The following is a 23,449-nucleotide window of genomic DNA, read 5'->3' as shown; positions in this document are numbered from 1 at the left end:
CTACCCACCCCAGTTAGGACAGCCGAAACCCGTCCAATCTTTCGCCGTCGACTAAAGACGCACTTCTTCAACCATTATCTGACATTTTTAAAATTAATTAAAATAAAATAAAAATCTAACCCTAACTAACCTTACTGTCATCATCATCATCACCACCCCCGCGATGCGTAAAATATATAGGTCTGCGGATAGGCACGCTGAGGAGGCCGTGCAAACTGCAATGGAATACGGGGCATCTCTCTCTCTTTACCTAATATTTGTATTCTATCCTGACATCTTTCAGTTGGAAGGGCAGTCTACAGATGCAGCTCTTAGGACTCTGAGCTCTGCTCTGCACTGCTACTGCAGTAATCATGCACCATTAACCTGGCAGTGCGGTTAACAAGGTGTTAATGACGCTGCACCCTTGCAGTAGAGGTGCGATTTTTAAGAGCTCGATCTTGTATATGCGCAACGTTAAAAAAAAGAAATAAAAATGGCATTTTATTTTAAAATAAAATAAAAATCTAACCCTAACTAACCTTACTGTCATGCACATGTCCTAATAAACTAACCTACACTGTAGCACTCAACACTTTGATGAACATTGTTACTCAGCTGATAAGAGTTGTGCCCTTCCTGATGACTTGTCGTGCAGAACTTGTAAGTCGATTTGGATAAAAGCGTCAGCTAAATGACTAATTGTAAATGTGTGTCCGAGGCTTCTAAAACATGATGCTGCTCAGATGTTTGAGCAAAACCCGTTTCTAATCCATATAACTCTATGATAGCATGTACAATAATGTTGTATACCGTATGTATATATCCATATTTATCGTATATATATATATATTTATCCACGTCTGTATATACCTGCATATAATCCATTGTACTACATACCAAATACTATATATGTACATATCCCTTACCTATCTTACGCTGCTAGCCAGTATGACTTACTACCATAGTGTCTTTATACTAGTTGTATCACTGTACATAATAATACTATAACATTGTACAAACATCTGATTAGCACTATTACTCAGTAGTACCAATTTATATATTTTATACCCAGTTTAATCACCAGTACATTGTATATTACTGTTGCACTTTACTGTTACATTTGCACTCTGGTTGGATGGTCATTGTACCGTTTACTTGTGCTGTATGATGACAATGCATCTGAATCTAAAACATTCCAGGGATGGATCAACTGCATTTTTAGCTTTGTCAATTCTGTATGTACTGTAGACTAGAGTAGGTCCTGCTTCACCTACTGTACAGACACACGTTTTATTTACACATTTAATTTAACCCTTTCAGAGTACAGATCTTTCACATCATCCAATGGGGAAACAGTAACACAGCCGAGGACAATATGAATATTATTACTATTTTATTACACAGATTAATGTACAAAAGTTAATCTGGTCGAGTTAAAGAGTACAAAAGGTGTGTAGCATGACTCAGGCAGACAATATGGATGGCTGTATATATTTGGCAGATGATCACTTGCGTGTAGCCGTAGCCTTGTATACAATTCAGTCTGTGCTGACTTAAGACTATATATACATGCATCTAGTATGCTCTTTTTAACCAGGTCATAAAACATTTATTCATAAAAAGGCAATTGTAAGGCTGTGAATCTAGCACAGTCAGTGGCAATCAGCACCTCTCAGAATGGCAACAGGTCAATCAAATTGTGTCACATAGAGTAGGCTTTATCAAATGGTCAACATCATCGCTATACACCTGAGCATCGGTCAGCCATGTTCAATTCATGTCCAGCAACGGTGTTGTAAGCACCAGAAAAAACAACAACTGGGCGGCTAGGTGGTGCAGTGGGCAAGGCACTCACCACCAATACTGGAGACGCTGGGTTTGAGCCCAGCTCTCCACATTGTTTTCAGTTTGGCTGGTCGTCCGTACTAATACAATTGGCAGTATTAGGGGGAGGGAAAACTGAGGGGTGGGGATCGGACGTTGTGGACAGCGACTCCTACAGGTCGGTTGGTGCGCCTGCGCAGTAGAATCAAGAAGCGATGGGGGCGGCGCCCCTCCAAAGCGCAGACCCCTGACGCTGAAAGATCGCGCCGCGTAGGTGAAAAGATGCGACGGCTGCTACCTCGAGTATCGGAGGGGACTCGTGCTATGTATGGCTTCGTCCACATTGCAGCTGGCTTGTGGGAGGCAAGAAACAGCGTTCGAGACAGGGGAGGCTTGAGAGAAAAATAGAAAATGGGAGAAGAAAGTGGATAAAAAAGAAAAGAAAAAACAACTCCATTATACTATTTATAAAATCAGGAGGAGAGTAAAAATAGCACATCTTCTTAAACTATTCGCAAAGTGTAAACATTGTTTTTAATCTATGGCACTGTAGATTCAGAAATTCTGTTATTAAGAATCATATTTTAGACGCAAAAAGATAAGTTCATGTGCATCTGAGTGTTGCAAGTCCAAAGCAGCTATTAGGAGGAGTTTACGCTCTACTTTTGGAACATATGCATAAAGTAGTTAACACTGTAATAACACTGTTATTGAATGCAAAAAAAAGTGCTTTTCTAATTTTCTCAAGTGGTCACATCAAAGGGAATCTCAGTTTGTAGTTGCCGTAGTGACTGGCCCAACTGTGATGTCATTCAATTGTACATAGTTAAAAACTAGTATAACAGCTGTGCTGGAATGTAAAACCACTGCAACTTCAATCAGGTTACAATTTGAAAACCCTCTTTTACAAATATTCAACTGAAATTCTAAACACATGTCACATACACATACACACATGACACATACACATAACGGCTCCACGAGAGAGGGAATACAAATGCAGCTTTGACGATATCAACGCCATCAATGGCTAGAAACTAGAAAAGGTGTCATTCAACAGCCACAGTGCAATGACAGGGAGCGGTTGACTCAAGCTGACAAAAGGAATTGCATCCACACTCGGAATCCATCTTCAAAAAAGGCACATCAGCTAGATCAACTAGAAGACTAACTAATAATTTGTGCTCGATTCTTATAAGTTATTAAGACAACATGGGATCAAATATTTCTTCACCAAATGTTACAATCCTGATGTGCTATCTAATCTATGTACCATACTGTGCTGACGCATATCTTCCGTATAGAAATAGAAAATGCAATGCACGTGTACCGCCACTTGAGGGCGACAAACCTCGGTTTTCTCTCCAATGACTTTTCACAGGTGTTTCTGTTTTTTTACTGTCTAATGCATTATTGGGATTGGCCAGAGGCAAAAAGCTAACCTCTCTGTCCGCCCACCATCCTCTCTCCACAGGGACAAAAATGTTGTGTGCTTTGCTGACTGTGTGCTGAAGTGATGGGGAGAGGGGGCGGGGTTGTTTCTGGAGCCGTGGATTGTGGGCGATCTTATTGGCCGGGAGCTGGTACTAGCAGCATCGCCTGGTTGATGGAGGGGGCTGCCGGGTGAGCTTGAAGGATTCGTTGCTGTCCAGATCGGGATTTTCCAGCGGTGGAATCTGTTTACCTGAAACACACGCCGCAGGCTGGTGAGCAGAGCTGCAATCTTGTCAACAAAAAAAAACTTCTGATCTCAGAATCCAACGCCACAGTTTTACCATCTGGACTAACTGTAATTTGTCTGTTCTGCTTCATGTATTACATACCTTTTAATTTTGGTTTGATGTGTGTTTTAATAATTTCCCTTACCTCTGTGATGTGTGTATCGTCTGTCTCTTTTCTATTTTAGTTTTGTCCCCTTTCCCTGTTACCCTTCGAGAGGCCCTTTTATCCTCTCGCCAGGCCGTCGTTGTAAATAAGAATGTTTTAATTGACCTGCCTGGTTAAATAAAAATAAATAATGATAAAAAAGTACTGTATTGTGATCTATTTCATTCATGTGTATGGTTTTGTGGTCGGTATAAAATTACTATTTTGGTTTTGGAAGAAAAAAACAAAACATGACCATAAGTATGACATTGAATCTCAAAAATAGCCCAAAACAGTGGCAACAAATTCTAAGGTCAGAGTTTTCCCCCCTCTACTATCTGGGATCTTGAGGACTCTGCATATGACAGAGGAAGCAAATACATTTTTTTATTTGAATTGGGCAAAGAAAAGGACTACCATGACCAATGACATATTGCTTTATATATTTAGTCCACACCACCACCAGTTAAGTAAACATAAACGTTACAAGACAAGATTAGCCTACATAGATTCATATTCATTACACTGTATCTGTGTGGTATTAAAAAGTCTTAAATTCATAATTCTTAATTGAAAAGTCATTTGCACAGGTACTATGTTTTAGGGGGGTAGCCTGGCTGTCGGGAGATGAAATTATATTAAATTTTGTATTCAAGTAATTTTTTGCAGGGCTACTGGGAGCCTGGTGCGTCTGGCGAGAGCTTGTATGGAACACGGGAGAATTTAAATTGTCGCGAAATTTTTCTGTTTTTGTGTTTTTTTGCTAGTATGGTCGGGAAATTGGTATTTTTTGCTCTAAGTGCTCTAAGTGGTATTAAAAATGTCTTAAAAAGTCTTAAATTTAACTTGTTGAAAGCTGCAAATACCCTGCATTAATAACAAACATTGATATAAACTGAACAGTATAGCTCCACATATCAACAAAGGGAATGTCCATATGAAACAAATAAACAAACAAATAACTTACTTATTTTCTGAAAGAGTTCCTCGACATTGACAGCATTCCTGGCACTAGTCTCGATGAAAATAGCTGCAATCGACTCTGCAAACTCTTTGGCCTCCTTCATAGGCACTTCCCTGTCGAAGAGGAGGACACTACAATGAGCGAGGGCCAGGTCACAGTCAACAAGGGGTCTCATTCTCCAACATTTCCCAAAGACTTCTCTTCGGGCAACCATCTTGGGACCGACTAAGAATTGACGACAAGATCACTCTGATTCCCCAACGCGTGGGGAAGCTGTCTTAAGTGGCTCAAACGATCACAGCTGGGACACCGGTGACGAGGAATGTCACTATGAACGTGCGTTCCCGTCTAGGTCATTTGCATACAAGACACGCCTCCGAGAGCTCCTTATAAGCCAGGCTCTGTGCCGTGTGCAAATGAAATCGCAAAAAGTCGAGAGTTTAGACACACCTGCCCAGCTCATTAAATTGCAACTGATGCGATGCAGCCGTGTAAAAATTGAGGCGGAAGCGCAAAATTAGATTAGATTCATGTATTGTCATCATATATACAGGCTACTACAGCTCGTGGCAACCTGCACACACACACACACACACACGCTCGCAGTACTATAGTCTACGTGCGTAATGAATGAACGCAGTAGGCTTATATTATTCTAATGACTTTTATTAGGAAATCACAGATACTGCGCTGCCTATAGTAGTACAGTCCACCAGTCCGCTGCCCGACACTGGCGGCCTTAATATGTGTACTGTACTTACTGTACGTATAGGGCAGAGCATATATATAGTATCTACTATAGTAGCTACATAGTGTATTCCAATATCTGTTTTATTGATTAACACTTTAAGTGCCGAAAACGTGTTTAGGCGTCTTTCCTAGCCATGCTAAAGTTGCCGAGGACGCCCTAACTCGTCTTTAATATCAATATTTCAAAAATCTGTGATCGAAATCATATTTTTCCTCCGCAGCCCTGAGACACAGTGCTGGCCTCCTCTCAACCCTCTAGCGCAGGGCTATTCAACTGGCGGCCCGCGGGCCAGATCCGGCCCGCGGGATGATTCTGACCGGCCCGCCAAAGATTACATGATAATAAAAAAAAATAAAAAAAATATATATATTTTTTTTTTATATTTTTACTTTTTTTTTTTCATGTCAACGTTAACACGCACAATTTAGCCAAAAGTCACTCAATTAATGACAGATTTCATTGATAAATTGAGGGAAAACTTTGCAAGTCGATTTGATGAATTTGACATGTCCAGAGAATTGATGCATTTTGTGAGCAACCCATTTGCCAATGTAGCTGCTATTTCCACAAAAGGACAAGAGTTCCTTGCATCACTTCACATTGATGAAGGTCTCCTGCAACTTGAAATAATTGACATGCAAGCATCATCTGCTCTGAAGCAGGCACTTGAGAATGAATCCACCACAACATTTTGGATAAAGTGTATTCATGTCAAGACATTCCCCAAAATAAAAACGCTGGCAATATCTGTGCTAACAATGTTTGGCTCAACATACACCTGTGAATCCAGTTTCTCTCACATGAATGCCATTAAAACAAGCAACCGTGCCTCCTTGACAAATGAGCATTTGCATCACTGTTTGCGGGTAGCCCTCACTTCCTATGAACCCTCTTTCTCTGCCATTGCCCAGTCAAATAAGTGCAATCGCTCTCATTAGATGTGTGTATGCAGGGGCGTAGCTGGGGGGGGGGGGGGGGGGCGTCTCTACAATTCGTAGCCGCATTTCTGCAGACCCCTCTCTGATTGGTTGAACTCCATTTCTGCAGACCCCTCCCATTTCTGCAGACCCCTCTCTGATTGGTTGAGCGAAGCCTCTCTCTGATTGGTTGAGCAAAGCCCCTTTTAAGGTACGCGCTTGGTTTGAGCAAAGCCCCTCTCAGGTACGTGTTGTAAGGTTATCGCGGTGCTCGCGCCAAAAAAAGAAATCGCGCCAAAAAAAGAAAAAAGATGCCGCACATTAATATGGCAGCAAATCTTAAAATACGCGTCAGCAATGATGAGCGTTTTCCCTGTACTCCGCCATGTGAATCTAATCTGGATGCGTACCCTGAACTTGTGGTAGGCCTAGACATTTTCAATTCATCATCTTGTTTACATCAGGGTCCCCCATGTTCAATTCATGATAACATATATGACATACAGGTAGACAGATGGACAGTACTGCTACATTTAGACATTTATGACATACCAGATTTTGAACTTGTGGTAGGCCTAGACATTTTCAATTCATCGTCTTGTTTACATCAGGGTCCCCCACTTGTATGCAAATAAACAACTTGTGACAAATAACTCTTGACTTGACTTGACCACCAGCCTCTCTCTCTTAAGGCATTAACTGGGTTAATTAATCTAAATGTTATATTGTAACTGTCTAGTTATTGATTGATTGAATTGATTGAAAACTTTATTAACAGATTGCAGAATGGGTACAGTACAACTCAATACATACAATTGTTAAGGGAATGCAGACCAGAGAAAGACTTTCGTCTTGTTTACATCAGGGTCCCCCATTTTCAATTCATCGTAACATATGACATACAGATAGACAACTGGGTTAATCTAAATGTTACATTGTACAGTAAGTGGGGAGTGTAAACAAGTTGAACGCTGGCTGTTGTGAAATGTGAATAAACCGTGAAGTCACGCGAAATAACGTTATACGCGAAGCTATACAAACCAATTACATAATCCTATCCAACATGTGTAAAGGCACACACAACATATTCCAGTTAACGGTATATTTTTTTAATGATTCGTTATGGCGTAATCAATACTTCCATGCCGTCGGGCAACAACCGTGGGTTTTCAGCCTCTCTCTCTGGAGTTAACGGAGTTTCGACTCCTGGCTAGAGGAGCTTGTCTCGGCTCATGCGGGGGGCCAATCAGAGAGGGGCTTCGCTCAACCAATCAGAGAGGGGTCTGCAGAAATGGGAGGGGTCTGCAAAAATGGAGTTCAACCAATCAGAGAGGGGTCTGCAGAAATGCGGCTACGAATTGTAGAGACGCGGGGGGGGGGGGGGGGGGGGATAGCTTAGGATGATTCCAAGGGCTGGGGGGGCCAACATTTTTTTTTTTTTTTTTTACTAGACATCACTTACGTGTATTATTGATGCTCTCATTGATACTATGTTTGTTTCTGAAGTGTGTGTGTGTGTGTGTGTATATAGAGAGAGAGGGGGGGCTTTGGTAGACTATTGCATTGGTCCATTCATTGAAGATGAACGCAATGCGACATCCTTTACTAGGCTCACCCACCAACAGTGCAGGTGCTGAACTGCTGATCCGAATGTATAGGTAAAAACCATATTATGCGTTTTCATCAATAAAAAAATGGCCAAAGAAAATTCCGCTTGCGCGCTTACGCACGCTCGCATTCACTGGGGGCCTACAAATAAATTCTTTCATGGGGCCCAGAATCTGGAGCTACACCCCTGTGTGTATGTAGGCTAGGCCTGTCTGCCCCCCACCCCCCTGATGTTTGAGAGTTAAGAGTGGACAATAAGTGCTAATAAGATGCTGTGATTTGCTGTTGTTGCACAGACATGAAGCACTTTTTCATAAGCTCAGCTGCACTATAAATGTGTTTTTTTGTTCAAGTGTTGATGTTAGAATGTTCAGATGCACATCATGCACTTGTTTGTTTTTCATTTTATTTTTATATTGAAATGTTGAAGAGGAGATGTTGCAGTTGTTGCACAGTCATAAATGAAGCACTTTCTGCAGGAGATGTTGCAGATGTGGCACATAAATGAAGCACTTTTTTTGAAAAGTATACTACTTTTGCAATGTAGTTAAATAAAAGTTGTGAAAATGTGGTTGCGTGTTGTGTCAAGTGTACATATATTCATAGCACGGGGAGGCGCCGTGGCAGTCCGGCCCCTGGCCCCTTGGGTTTCTGACAATGTGGCCCCCTGAACAATTTAGTTGAATAGCCCTGCTCTAGCGGTTCAAGAGCGCCATCTGGTGGCCGATCGGCAGAAGCGCCAAACAGGAAGTCATGTGGATGAAGTGGTGATCACCCATATTACTTCCGGGCACTCTCTATAGCTCCCGCGACTCCATCTTGAAACACTGGATAATAGATCGCTCGCCCTAACTCAATAAACAACATGATTTGGACGTATATACTATTATACAACCTGGAAATAGATCCGGTATTTCGACATCCCATAATTGAAAACTGTCTTCTCCACGCTGATCGCCCAACGGCCCGCGGAGACTGGGGTGAGTTTTAGCGTTTATTATTACCGTGTTCGATACTAACTGCTATGATGAACATTTGACCCACATTAGATGAATGGTATAACGTTGCCCACGGAATTATAAACGATCCCCCGCCCATCCGGTCATCATCAGATGATACGTAGAAACTCCTAGAAGCACGTCCATGTGAAATTTTTCATCTGGCACCGATCGCTATCAAACTGTATTTCATCATCAATATAATGCATTTGGGGCTATAAATCACGTTCTGGAGAAAGCTGCAGAAAGAGATGAAAACATACTTATACTTTAGACCATATTTTACTATGAATATGTGAATGAAAAAGTTTAATGTTGCTACACAATGAACAATACATATAGGACCTTGAATGGGCCCTAATAATGGCAATCTAGCTATAGAATTTAAAAAGTTATAGCCCTGCAAAGAAGGGGAACTTCTCCATGTTAAATAGAGCTGGCAACAGATGGTATATCATGAATTTAGCCTTAGGCAATCAAAGTGTTAATGATATATTTTAAAGAATGCAGGTCATAGCTATATAAAACAAATGTCTGTCCCATTGTACCAATCAATGGGATATATTGCATGTTGGCTATAACCTGCATTCTTTCAAATGTATAATTAATCAATAAAACAGATATTTAACAAAATTATTATTTTCAATCATTTCACAATAATTGCATAATTGTGTTTGAATATCTGAGTAATTAAGTAATTATACATTTGTCCAAAATAGCTGGTTCAGATATGGTTAATCCAGCTGCCCTGTGATCAGATGAATCCATATTATTAATTTTTCCGACATCAAATGCGTAATTTTTTATCGTACAAATATTGTCATATTTATTTTAATTGTGATTAATTAATTAATTCCAAGGAGGCCTGTAGGGTTGACATGAAGGAATCACTATGATTCCTCCCAAATAAAGCCCTTAAGAACACGGAGCACACCAGTCCTCAGCACTCCTAAATCCTGGCCCTAAGATGTCTTAAATGGCCCTGAGTGCTAATTTCTTGTCGTAAGTCCGTTGGAGAATGAGGCCCTGTCCACACGAGCGCTGGATTTAATATAACCATGATTGTATGTGCGCAGTTGCACTGTTCGGCCACACACAACCGGGGATTTGCTACACTGCAACCGCGGCCTTGAAAACCGGAGCCCAGGGTGAAGTTTTGCGGTTTTGCAGTTGCGTGTGGGCATAGCAACCGAGGTTATTCCCAGTGTTTACAGCAGAGCTGTCGCAATTATTTCCCATGTTCACGGCAGACTGTCAAACAATAGCAAGTTAGCAACCGAGCGCGGGGTAGAGAGATTAGAGCAGAGCCAGCTACACCAGTGTTTACAGCAGAGCTGTCCCAAGTAGCGTTATATGAAAATGATTGTAACAAACTTTTGTTCGAAACATATCGTCTGTGTTGAAGAGTGTTGTGATCGACTGATGTCTGTTGTCGCATTCCTGACCTGATGCTCAGAGTAAACATGTAGCTGCGGCTAAACTAAACTCATGTGTTGTCAAGTTATTGTTATAAGGAACCCAGTCCAGACTGCATCCCCTTAACAATTGTTTGTATTGAGCCGTATTGTATTGTACCCATTCTGCAATGTGTTAAATAACGTTTGCATCCATTCATAGCGGTAACGTTACCACATTACGTTAGCATTTAAGCTATATACTATACATAGATATAGCCATTCACATTAGCATGTAGCTAACAACACCGGCGGTCTTTTGTGAGACTAAACTATCCGCTCTTGGTGGTAAATTGTGTTGCTGATGGTTTTGTTTCATCAACAAATGAGAGGCAGAACACACAGTGAATGTATCCGTTTGTTTATTGCACTTTTATTGCAGTTTCTTTCTTTGCTGAAAATATATGTTCCGTTGGCAAAATGATGGCTATGGTGTTTCTAAACAGGAAGTTTAGTGAGCGTTCAACCTTTTCTGATTGGTTGAAATGGCCTTCATGTCTGAACAACATCGCCGCCTACTGTTTTGGCATTGTACTACATGTATCGGTTGCTGGTTTTTCCAGCCTGCCGTGGGTACGCAATTATATGCGGTTGTTCACCTGTGTGGACAGAGGTATATTTTTTTCAAACTTCGGTTACATTAAATCCAGCACTCGTGTGGACAGGGCCTGAGACCCAATGTCTCCATTTCTAACATGAGTGTGTCTGTGGAGGTCTCATGTCCAGACTAAACCGATTTCGGTCGTATCAGTCAAAGTATTTGATCGTATGCACCTTTCATCCACACGGAACTGCGTTCTCGCAGCCTGAAGACGCTATTTTCTGAAACCGGCTCCCAGAGTGCGCAATTCTGAAGACGGCCCCCTTGCGTCGCAGTCTTTACAAGCGATACAAGCCTTTTCCTGAACCGTTGACGCGATAGCCCACCTCTCCCTTACCCCGCATGTGCAAACTCCCACATCACAACAACAATGGCATCGTACAGAGTAGTTGCGTTCGTGTTACAGAAGCTATTGAGCTTGATCAGGATGATGCAACTGTGTGTGATGCAATACACGATACTAGCTAGAGATTAGCGTCACATAGCTGGCCTTTTTCTGAAAGTAGTAGTAGTAGCCAAGCACATATTGTTCCATAGCATACCCCTTCAGTTGATCATGACAAATCCTCTCTTACCTTGACGATTAAAAAGCCTCCATAATTTAGTAAATAGTATTCCCATGGCTGGTGTTGAGCTGTAGCCAGCCAGTTAGCGTTGATGCTATCCAATGCTATCAACATTAGCTAAATAGCTAACCAACTAAATACAATAGACAGTGGTATCCTGAGGTAACGTTAAATACAGACAACGTTTGCTAGTCGAAAGGACTGGACACAGGGACAAGTTAAACATCAATCAATTACTTTAATACAACACAGGTCGTTTGAGCCGCGGCCTCTCTCTCTCCACTCCTTTGGAAACTAATGTTACGTTAGCTCAAAGGCACAGCACAGAACAATGATAACACTTCCGGTCGGGGGTTTTCAAAATAAAAGAGCGACGTCTAAAACAGGAAAGACATTTATTTTGTAAATTTGTGGCACGCACTTATTTTCTCGAGACGATTTCGTTTTTATGGAAACCTTTTTTTAAATGAAAACTAAAAAGATCAAAATGGTTTTCGTCTGGACATGGCCTCAGTGCCGTGCGTTCTCCCTCTCCCTTTAGCTCCAATGTCAGCCCACGTCACCCCACTTCTCAGAGAGCTGCACTGGCTTTCCATCGCCGCACCAATCCACTTCAAGGTTCTTGACCTGGTGTACCGTGCAGTGAGGGGAACGTCTCCCGCCTACCTCTGGTCAATGGTCTCTAACTACACACCCTCAAGACCCCTACACTCTGCATCTTCTGGCCGCCTCAGACACACTCCTATCCGAGCTCCTGGGGGTGGGGGGGTCATTCAAAAGAAGCAGGCTATTCTCTGTCCTTGCTCCACAATGGTGGAATGAACTTCCCACCAGTCAGGACAGCTGAAGCAATTTTTTGGCTGTCGACTAAAAACACACCACTTCAAACAACATTTGTCTTTTACTATTATGTACTTTACTACTATGCTACTATACTTATACTACTACCTATCATGCTACTATGTCAATACTACTATGCACTCAGAGTGTAACACTCAAGTTCGACACTATTTGACAAACAATACCACAACAAAAGAGTTTTACCCCTCCTGCTGTCTTGTTTTTGTAAGTCGCTTTGGATAAGCTGATAAGTGTCAGCTAAATTACTAAGGCTGCGGTTACATTAGGGCCATTTCATTTCGTTTCGCTTTTCAGAACGCTGCGTATTGGCAGGCAAGTTAGAGTTAAGTTAGACGTCGTTTTGTCTCGTCTACTATATACATGTAGTACAATGCCAAAGCAGTAGGTGGCGATGTAGTTCAAACATGAAGGCCATTTTCAACCAATCAGAAAGGTTGAACGAGTCACTCCACATCCTGCTCAAAATCTCAGAAAGCCACCATCTTTATACCTTGCATGAGCCATTTAGCAACATAGCATTTATTTTTCAGCAAGAAATAAAGTGCAATAAACAAAAACGGATACATTCACTGTGTTCTGCCTCATTTGTTGATGATTTGTTGATGAAACAAAACTAACATCAACACAATTGACCACCAAGAGCGGAGTTTAGTCTCACAAAAGAATCGCCGATTTTGTTAGCTTACGTGCTAACGTGATTGGGATATGCCATTATAACAGTATAGCATTGTGGCTAGCAGCGTAGTAACGTTAATGCTAGCAGAATGAATGGATGTAAACATTATTTAACAGATTGCAGAATGGGTACAATACAATACGGCTCAATACAAACAATTGTTATGGGAATGCAGACTGTTGTAGTTTGGAGTACTGGGTTCCTTATAACAATAACTTGACAACACATGATCTTAGTTTAGCCGTAGCTACAGGCAATCTGAGGAGGACGCAGCTGATATCCTGTATAGGTCCAGCCAGGGGAGAATTTGGTGTCGGTGTTTACTACTGCGCATGGGCGTTGGGCAAGAAACGGCTCCATATCGCGCAAATTACATGGCACCATTGTCGGCGAGTTTCGGCAAGTTTCCAAAACTAAAACACCCTTTCAGCGTTGCCACTAGGAAAACGTGTTTTCCTGCCAAAACGGCGTTTCTTTTTAACTTGGACATGCAAACGTAATCATTTGAAAATACAACGTTGCTGTTTTACCCCAGTGTAACCAGCTCCTTCTCCTCCTCTTGGTTCTAATTAGTAGCCTAGCTGCCGAGTTTTGAATGAGTTGGAGTCGTTCTGTTCTTTTTTTTGGGAGGCCGGTGATGAGGAGTGCATTACAGTAGTCATGTCGGCATGAGATTTAACCCATAATTGCTCTCGATGAGCAGGTCGGCACCATGCACGTCGGTGTGAAAGTATGAGTGAATGGGTGAATGTGAGGAACAAAATTGTAAATCGCTTTGGATGAAAGCACTATATAATAAATGCACCATTTATACCATTTCTGGTTCAATAAAACTTTTTAAATGTTCGAATCTTTATGATTTAATGATTTTGGAGAGACTTTAGAAAAAAAGCATCCATATCAATACCAAAGATGTAATGTATGTATAATGTATTTGTATATCTTTTCCCGACCCCCTAAAGTTATCTCGCAAAACACCCATGGGGGTCCAGACTGCCAGGTTGAGAACCACTGGCTTAGGCAACAGAGAATTGACGAAAGTGACATAAGCCATTACTTTAAGAAGGTGACGATATAGAATGTTAGAATACTGTGTATTGAAACGTCTACAGAGAGGAGGAAGGGAAGGAGAGGGACACCTGATGTCTCCTAGGTCGTTCTTGTTCCCCGCTATGGCCATGACGATGTCGTCTGGACCATGCTCCTTCAGCTCCTTCACCCACTTCTTCAGCGTCTGGAAGGAGTCCTGCGGCCACACGGGCGAAGAGACGAACAGGTTGGGTGACACTTCCCTTTAACAGCTCACTTTAGATGCGGAAACACAAAGTCATTCTTACCAATTTAGTGATGTCATAAACGATGACAGCAGCAGCTGATCCTCTGTAGTACATCGGAGCCAGTGAGTGAAACTAGAAAAGAAAGACGATAGTTACTCAGTAGGTTTTACAGGTAGTGATAAATCCTTCCGGAACACTCTTTCTTGTGGTATCTGGTTGCTAAACAGAAACAAGCTATTTCTTATTGAAGAACCGATCCATGTTTTTTTTTAATACAGTAATTTGTTGGTATCATTTATGTCACCGGTTTTTAAAGGGAAAGACTTGGTAATGGAAAATTATCTCTTTGAAACGTTCACACCCCACTTTAGTTTACAAACAACGCAAATGTAAAACCTTTTACAGCTTCACAATATGTCTAAAATGTACACATCCCTGTATACCAACAGGTCAATCGTAAAAGTCATGATAAAAAGGTGTGTGCGGGGTGGGGTTGGGGTTGTAGGGTGGGGTTGTGGTTGCATTACTGCCTTACGGCACATTCCAATCAGATGCGACAATCCAGCACCTCGCCGCAGGCTGGTGCGTTGGTGTGGATGGGCTATTTGTGTGACATCATGCTGTGAGCTTCAGCTGTGATCGATTGGCCGCCTCGGCGTGGGGGAGGGGTTGAGTTACGGCAAAAGTTGACTCAAGTTCAGGCTCATTCACGTGTAACGAGACAATGGAGGGGGAGAAATGCAGGTTTCCAATTATTTTGAATGGGGGAGTTGAAAAGAAGTAACTAGCCCCATTGAAAAGTACGGAAGCCCTAAGAGGCCGTACATTCATACATTTTATTTGCTCCGTTTTCCCGTGATAACGAGTTAATTTAATTTTTTTCTCGTGATAACACGATAATTTTCTCGAGATCTTGAGAAAACGAAACGATAGTCTATATATTAAATCACTGCAGGAAACATCATTCAGTGTCCCAATGTCAGAGGAGCAGGTAGCCCCGTTCGTGACTATGATGCACTCGGTGCATCACAGTCACGAAAGGGGCTAAGCAGGAGGATATTGATCACTGCGTCACATATCTCTTCAATCAAGGCCTGACACAGGCTGAAATAGCTTTATGCCTTGCTGTTACAGATAATATATATACACATTAATGTGCCTCAAAGTGCAATCAAAGTGAGCTCTCAAAGAGCACCTGGCTACGGGAGGCTGCAATGCGAAACTGGCCCCCGTATGTCCAAACCCCTCCCACCCCCTCCTAATGTACAGTTTCCTCCCCATCGTATGTATATTTTCTGTTAGGATCTCTGTTTAACAGTACTGTATATTTGCATATCTTGTATGTCGCAAATGTAACAGTACTGTGTATACCTGTATGTCATGTACCCCCCTGAAATAAATTAATCAGATTTAATTTGTTTTCTCGTGATAACGCGATAATGACCTCGTTATCACGGGAAAACGAAGTCCGTTTTCTCATGATAACGAGATAATTATCGCATTATCACGAGAAAACGGAGTAAATAAAATGTATGAATGTACGGCCGCTTAGGGCTTCCGTAGAAAAGAAGCAACTACTCCCATTCAAAAGAAGCAACTACTCCCATTCAAAAGAAGGGGCAAACTTGTGTGTGCCCCCCCCCCCCCCCCCCCCGCCCCCCAAATTGTTGGATCTGATGATCTGAACGTGCCCTCAACCAAGGAAACTATAAAAGAAGGAAGGGTCATCACGTCACCATGTATCACGTGAAAGCACATTGGTGCCAAGTGTGAAAGCGTTCAGTTCGGACGACAATGAGTTGAATGGGATCAGCCATCTCCTCGTTTATGTCATTTAAACAGGTTATTACCTCAGGTGTCAGAATCATCTGCAATTCGTTGCATAGTTAACTAGCTAACGTTTGATATATCGGTTGATGGATATTTCCTCAGATAGCTTGTATATTTAGAATTTTAATACAGGCTTCAATAGAACTGACATCAAAATCTGGCACCAAGCAGAGAATAGAACACTGTATTCTAACGTGTCGACCCTTCCTTGTTTTATAGTTTCCTTTACCTCAACCAACCTCGCCTGACCTCCATGTTAACTCAGTGATTATACAACAATCCAAGAAAAGTATTAAATCGCGACGCAGAGAGAAGAAGAAACCCCTGAAGACTGTTCATAATTGAAAAGAAAAGGACTCCTCAGAGATAAAGAAAGTTTCCAAGCGGTCTCTTTCTCCCACACGAGCAGGAAATGATTGCCCTAGTTTTTCCATGCAGCGAACGTGTCCGCTCAGCACAGCCCTCCCGCACGGCTCACCTCACCACCTCGGAGTCCGTTGCTGCGACAGCTCCCTGGATTTTGACCCCACGATGGGAATCACCGCGGGACAAACATACATCATGGCCAACATTTTTTAAAGATGTCATGACGACCCTTAATGATTGCACAACTGAATAGAAATAAACGATTGAGCAACCGCTAGCTTCCTGACAGACAATAGGCTGAGCAGCAACAGGAGGAGGAGGAGGAGGAGGAGGAGGAGGAGGAGGAGGAGGAGGAGGACACGTCAATGCATTGATTTTTCCAACCGTGGATCAAAAGGGGCACTACTTACATTTAAGAATTCAAACATGCTATTCCTGTGGTTTAACCTTTTCACTACCACACTACAGACAGTTAACCGTCTGTAATGTGGTAGTGAAAGGTTAACCTTCTGTAGTGTGGTAGTGAAAGGATTAACCCTTTGTCGTGTGGCAGTGAAAAGGTTAACCTTCTGTATTGTAGCAGTGAAAGGGTTAACCATTTGGTAGTGTGGTGGTGTAAGGGTTAAGACGGTCCACAAACATTTGCCAAAACAAACAACTCGCTCCCAAATCCAACAGAAAAACATTCTGTGGTTCCACAAAATCAAAGTCTCCCATTCATTGTCAACGGCGCGGCTCCAGACTTGGCACCTGATGACGTCACATGATTCCAGTCTGTGGTTTCCGGCTCATGTTCACAAAAAAACAGAGTTTTCCTAGGCCGATGGAAATATTTGAATCTAGTGTCCTTGTTCCCCTTTTTAAGCATGAATAAGTGTATAATATAACCAACATACAGACTCTCAGCTGCACCTTTGTTTACTCCGTTTATTATTCTCATATTTTTATATTCAGATCTAATCTTATCGCCTATATTTATGTCTTTCTACTATTACCCTGCCCATACCTGTACCCCCATCCCCCTCCCCCATGTTGTTGTTATGACACCCAAATTTCCCCCAAGGAGATCAATAAAGGAATATGTGGCTCAGCGCTCACCCTCTCCTGCCCCGCGGTGTCCCAGATGAGGAACTTGTGCAGTTCGTTCCCACATGGCACCGTCTTGGTTAGAAATGACGCCCTGTGAAGGAGAAAGCTGAAGTTACCACAACATTACAGCCCTGTTGACGTTGGCAATGCTGTTTGGGGGAGGTGAGGGGGGGGGGGGCATTATGGGCCATGCAACACATGCTTAGTGTGTAGTTTTACATTTACATTTACACTTGTTACACTTCCAAAGTGACTTACAAGTTCTGTACAACAAGTCAGCAGGAAGGGTACAACTCTGGCAGCTACAGAATGTAACTCTGAAAGTAACGTTGTTCGTCAAACAGGGTTGAACTTGAGTGCTGCTGCAGTCTTGAGTGCATGGTAGTATAGACATAATTAGCATAGTAGGTAGTAATATACGCATGGTAGATTATTTAGTAGAAAAGTGCATAATAGTAAAAGACAGTACAAAGGTTAGTTTTTTTTTTTTTTTTTTTTTTTTATGTATGTATTCTTCATTTCAGATATTGATTTAAGAAGTGTGTTTTTAGTCGATGGTGGAAAAGTGGGCAGGTTTTGGCTGTCCTGACTGTGGTGGGAAGTACCGAGAAGAGCCTGCTTCTCTTTGAGGACCCCCCGGAGCTCGGGTAGGAGTGGGTCTGAGGCGGCCAGAAGATGTAGAGTGTAGTTCCATTGTATAATCATGTGCTGTATTGTATATATGCATCTCTTAGACTTTCTTTTGGCAACAGGATTGGGTTTCTTCATTGAGTGCTTATCCTTGTGTTTCCTACTGATAAGGATAAGTATCTTGTTTTATTATAAATTATCAAATTCTTCAAAGCCAAGAACAACAGCACAGGTTTATGTTAGACAATAATAAGATGTTATATCCAGCAAGTCTCACGTGTTGTAAAGTGTATTTAGTGCTTGCCTACTCAGAAAGGACACGAACAGCTGAGGTTTTAATGTGATCTCAAACACTTGGACTTGAGTCGCATCTCAGGTCGCAAATGTGAGTAAATCTTGCAAATCTTGTATAGATGTAGCAGTACTGTCTATCTCTATGTCATGTATGTCATATATGTCCTGACGAATTGAAAATGGGGGACCCTGATGTAAACAAGACGAAAGTCTTTCTCTGGTCTGCATCCCCTTAACAATTGTGTGTATGGAGCTGTACTGTATTGTACCCATTCTGCAATCTGTTAATAAAGTTTTCAATCAATCAGTACTTGACACTTGAATGCATATGTGTGCTTTAGAACAATTCAACACGTGCTGACTTGACTTCCTTCTCTTGATTCAACTTGACCTCTCAAATTTGGACGTGGACTGGACTTTCAGACCAGTGTTTCCTATACATAGCTTTATTTAAAATGTGCAAGATGGCGGCACGCACATTTGGTATTTTGATAACTGTGTTTTATCGTGTAGCACCTAAGTTTGTTATTTTGATAACTGTGTACTTGTGTTTTATTGCGTAGCACCTAAGTTTGTTATTTTGATAACTGTGTACTTGTGTGTGTTATCGTGTAGCACCTAAGTTTGTTATTTTGATAACTGTGTACTTGTGTGTTTTATTGTGTAGCACCTTATGTTTGTTATTTTGATAACTGTGTACTTGTGTGTTTTATTGTGTAGCACCTTACGTTTGTTATTTTGATAACTGTGTACTTGTGTGTTTTATTGTGTAGCACCTAAGTTTGAGTTCTTAATCTCGTTGTACGCAGAATGACAATAAAGACTATTCTATTCTATTCTATTATTTGTGGTGGCCCAACCTGGCACAGTAACCAAACAGGACCATCACAAAGATATTTTGTGATGAGAACTACTAGGAATGTCTGACCGAGAACTATTAGGAATGTCGGTCTGACCACTAAGTGTGTCTGACTCTTAACCACCAAAACCTGCACGGACTACAATGCATGACGTATATCAGGCCAGTTAGGATACCTTGTGTATACTGTTGTTTACTTTTACTCTTACTCATAGTATATATACATTCAGATTCAAATTCTTTATTGCCATATGTATTGTAGCGTATAATATAACTAACAGGGCATACAGACCCTCATCTACACCTTTGTTTACATTGTTGATTTTTTCTCATAAGTTTATATCCAGATCTAAATGTATTGCCTATATGTATGTCTTTCTACTATTACCCTGCCCATACATGTACCCCCCATGCTGCTATGATGCCTGAATATCTCCAAGGGGATCAATAAAGGGATATCTTATCTTATGTACACACTCCTTTCCCCGGCTCCACTGTGTATACTGCATGCCCCAGCTTGCCCCTACAACAACTAACCTGCCTGTAGGGTGTAGGTTTGGTTTCAATATTGGGGGGGGGGGGGGGGGGGGGTGCACTTTAAGCGGGGGGGGGGGGGGGGGTTGGTGGTCCTCCCCCTGGAGATTTTGAGCGTCAAACACTTAATTTCCTGCATTCTGGTGTGTTTTTATGAGAGGCGCGTCTGCAAGGTTGAGATGGTACGGTCCTGGAGGGGTGTCTGAAATTGTTGGTTAATATATAGTTACAGGTAAGAAGGATATATAAATGTTTTGACCCCGTTATTTCTTTACCTCTTTTGGGGAGGGGCTTGTCTTTCATAGCTACAGTATATTTTTGGAGGGGGACACATTTACCTCTTCTCAATACTGAGGGGGACAAATTTACCTCTTCTCAATACTGAGGGGGACAAATTTACCTCTTCTCAATACTGAGGGAGACATGTCCCCTACAACACCCCCCCCCCTCCTAAATCACGCCTATGCCTGCTGGCAATACTGGGGATTCAATCATTTTGACGTTGGAATTGAACCTCAAAGACTTGCTTGGGACTGTAACACGGCTTACCTCCTCTGATTAATAACAGTGATGTCCACTCATGAGTCTGAATAATAACAACAGCTGTGTGGTAACCTCGGTGATATTGATGTCCTTTCATGATGGTGTGTTGCGATGCTCTTACCCTATTGTTGGACTTATGTTGTGGTCAAAATGGTCTTGTACAAAACGGCACACAATACTGGACTTTCCAACCCCTGTATCCTGTGAAATAATAGAGAGGTACATAGATCACTGCTAATTACCAGTCAAAGGAACTGTGTGTACTGTAGGACGGTCACGGTCAATTGCCATTTGTGATCACAGATATCTTTGTCCCAATGCCAGAAACCAGAGAATAAATTAGTGACTTTCACTTGACTAATTATTGTACCCAAATAAGATTGATTTTATAATGTTATTTCTGTGCTGAAAAATAGGCCACCCCTATCCCCAGGACATCCCCCTGGTGGCTCTGTTCACCTGTACAACCTTCCCAGTTCTCAATTCATCTCCTGGCTATATAGCACATCACATACATCCAGTGGCGAATCCTTATGGAAGCCAACGGAAGCCATGCCTCCCTAATATTAAAATATGAATTAATATCAAATATGAAATATGAAAAAAAATAAAAATAAAAAAAAATAATATAGTTTACATTCTTTTTCATCTGTGCATCTGTGTTATATTTTTTTTTTTTTTTTTTTAAATGTCTCCCTCTTCTCCTTCTCACTCCCTCTAACACACTGTCAGCCTCACTATGCTCACTGCAGCAGGAGAGGAGGCAGATGGTAGGTCTCTTTCTCCAGGCTTCCAGCATTATAGAGTCCAAATCCGATCCTAGCCAATCAGATTCGAGCTGACTGCCACACCCTAAAAGTTTAAAACGGGGCTGAGAGGAAAACACTCAGCATATTTTCCCCTCTGCACTCTGAACATTGTATTAACCCGTAACTGTTCCCACGGGCCGAATGTTGCCCCGATCCTCGCGAGATTAAATCCACGGGGACCTCTCGGCGTGCCGAAGCTTTTCCTAAATCACTTCCATCATCGAAAACGAGGGGAAAAGGTCGGCTCGCGACCCTGAAAATGTCACGTGATTTTAAAAACGCTGTATTAAGTGAGCCTATTATGGGATCCACGCAAGCTTTCTATCGTGGAAACATCTGGGCGTCCCGCAACTTTTACTGATTCACATGTAGCCCCTAAAATGCTTAGAAAAGGAAAACAGAAAGCGTGGAATAAACTCGCCGAAACGGAAAAGTGTCCCACGGGCGCGCCGTGATTCCGATCCGCGTGAAAATATTCACGGCCATAGAGGAGACCGTGGGACACCTTTTTGCAACCGAATATGTGTCTCGAATTTTCTCCCACGCGGCGCGCAAAATCGCGCAAGGAAAAATCGGACCAAAAATTAACCAATGCTCCAGCAGTATTAATGACCCTGATGTAAACAAGACAAACGTCTTTCTCTGGTCTGCATCCCCTTATACAATTGTGTGTATTGAGCCGTACTGTATTGTACCCATTCTGCAATCTGTTAAATAAATAAAAAGAACGTTTGACTGGCCGCCGAGCCATACTGTAGTGTACATGGTGACTGCTTGACTTTAAAAAAAATTAAAAAAAATTAATAAAAATATTTAATAATTTTTTTTTAATAATTTTTTTTTGGCTTCCCCTGTTATTTTACCCCCGCGACGCCACTGCATACATCACAACAAGTCTTTGTTCTCTGGCTTTCTTCAGTGGACAGCGTTCCTCCTTTAAAGCTGTCTAAACAATAAACAGTGTTCTCTAATAACTCAACACACGTGTATAAGACTCAAGCACGAGTATGTAATGAGCCCCCGCCAAGCACAATTAGAAACGTCTTGGAATGTACCGGTATATGATATATCGGTATGTCAGTGTGGGCCACACCACACGGTATTCACGGGACACTGTGTCTTTAAGTAGACCTTTACCATATTCCAAAGGCAGAATCTTTTGTCAAAAGAATCTGACAATTTTTAACACTACGCCATATGTTTATCTATTTATTACTAAAAGATTTGCACTACATGATCCCTAATTTTTGCGTTTTAAAAAGCTTGCATATATACTTTGTTAGCATGTTGTACTTCACTTTGAACTTTAGGTTGTTGTACTTTAGTTTGTATTATTTATTGTATAATTTGTAGTTTGGTATTTTCTTTTGTTGTTTACTGTATGAAGCACAATCTCAGGGGGCTCATACACAGAACCAATCATTACATTGTAATGTACATGTACCTTATATGTGACAAATCAAACAAAAACGTTACACTTTTTACGATTCTAGGCGCGGTTTAAAAACAGTTTTGCAAACAGCGAGAATCAAACTAACGAGCCGGATGATGACGTAACGGCTGGTCCTTTAATGGTCAGGACCTCGTCAACAATTAAATGGAAAACAGCCACTAGACGACAACACACACAACACACAAGTGACCAAAAGCAAATAGAAAAACAAATGTATTTAGTTGACAGCATATATATATATTTTTTTTTTACAAAAAAGTAGCCGCTAGGCCCGTCGATCGTGTATGAGGCGAACGACCGCAATCGCTGTTAGTTTTGTGAAGTTTCTAAAACGTGGCTGTCAGTCAACTGATCAACAGTCAACGCAGTAGCTAGTCTGAAAATAAAAAGACAATATGAACAATAACACCTAAATGTGTTCTTATCCTCAAGATGTTGTCGATAGATAGACGCACTACACAGACGAGAGAATGTCCCTGAAAAGAACCAACAAAAGCATCTGCCACTTAACTTACCCCTAAAAGACAGACTTTGAGCTCCCGTATCGCCATTGTAAAGATGTGGACGTTTTTAAAGCATGTTTCGTAAGTTCTCGCAGTGTTTTTTTTTTTTTTTATCTTTCCATGCTTAGTTACAACACAATACTTTTTTCTTAAGATAGAAAAAAAAATAAACCCAGCCCCTAAACGAGAATGAG

The 23,449-nt window shown here is 41.6% G+C and overlaps 1 protein-coding gene across 1 annotated transcript; it reads right to left on the bottom strand.

Annotated features, from left to right (window-relative positions):
- Positions 1 to 1,378: 1,378 nt before the first annotated feature.
- Positions 1,379 to 23,413, bottom strand: rab31 (RAB31, member RAS oncogene family). Its single transcript, XM_084327534.1, has 7 exons — positions 23,268 to 23,413; positions 20,612 to 20,691; positions 17,640 to 17,721; positions 14,406 to 14,477; positions 14,208 to 14,314; positions 4,640 to 4,749; positions 1,379 to 3,490 (listed from the first exon to the last, which is right to left on the bottom strand). The coding sequence occupies exons 1-7, from the start codon at positions 23,301 to 23,303 to the stop codon at positions 3,393 to 3,395; spliced, it is 585 nt and encodes a 194-aa protein (XP_084183660.1). The 5' UTR covers positions 23,304 to 23,413; the 3' UTR covers positions 1,379 to 3,392.
- Between the last annotated feature and the right edge of the window lie 36 nt (positions 23,414 to 23,449).

The sequence above is a fragment of the Notolepis coatsorum genome, assembly GCF_963971535.1.
Source record: "Notolepis coatsorum genome assembly, chromosome: 13".
Taxonomy (NCBI): Eukaryota; Metazoa; Chordata; class Actinopteri; order Aulopiformes; family Paralepididae; genus Notolepis; species Notolepis coatsorum.
This window is presented reverse-complemented; position numbering and strand designations above follow the sequence as displayed.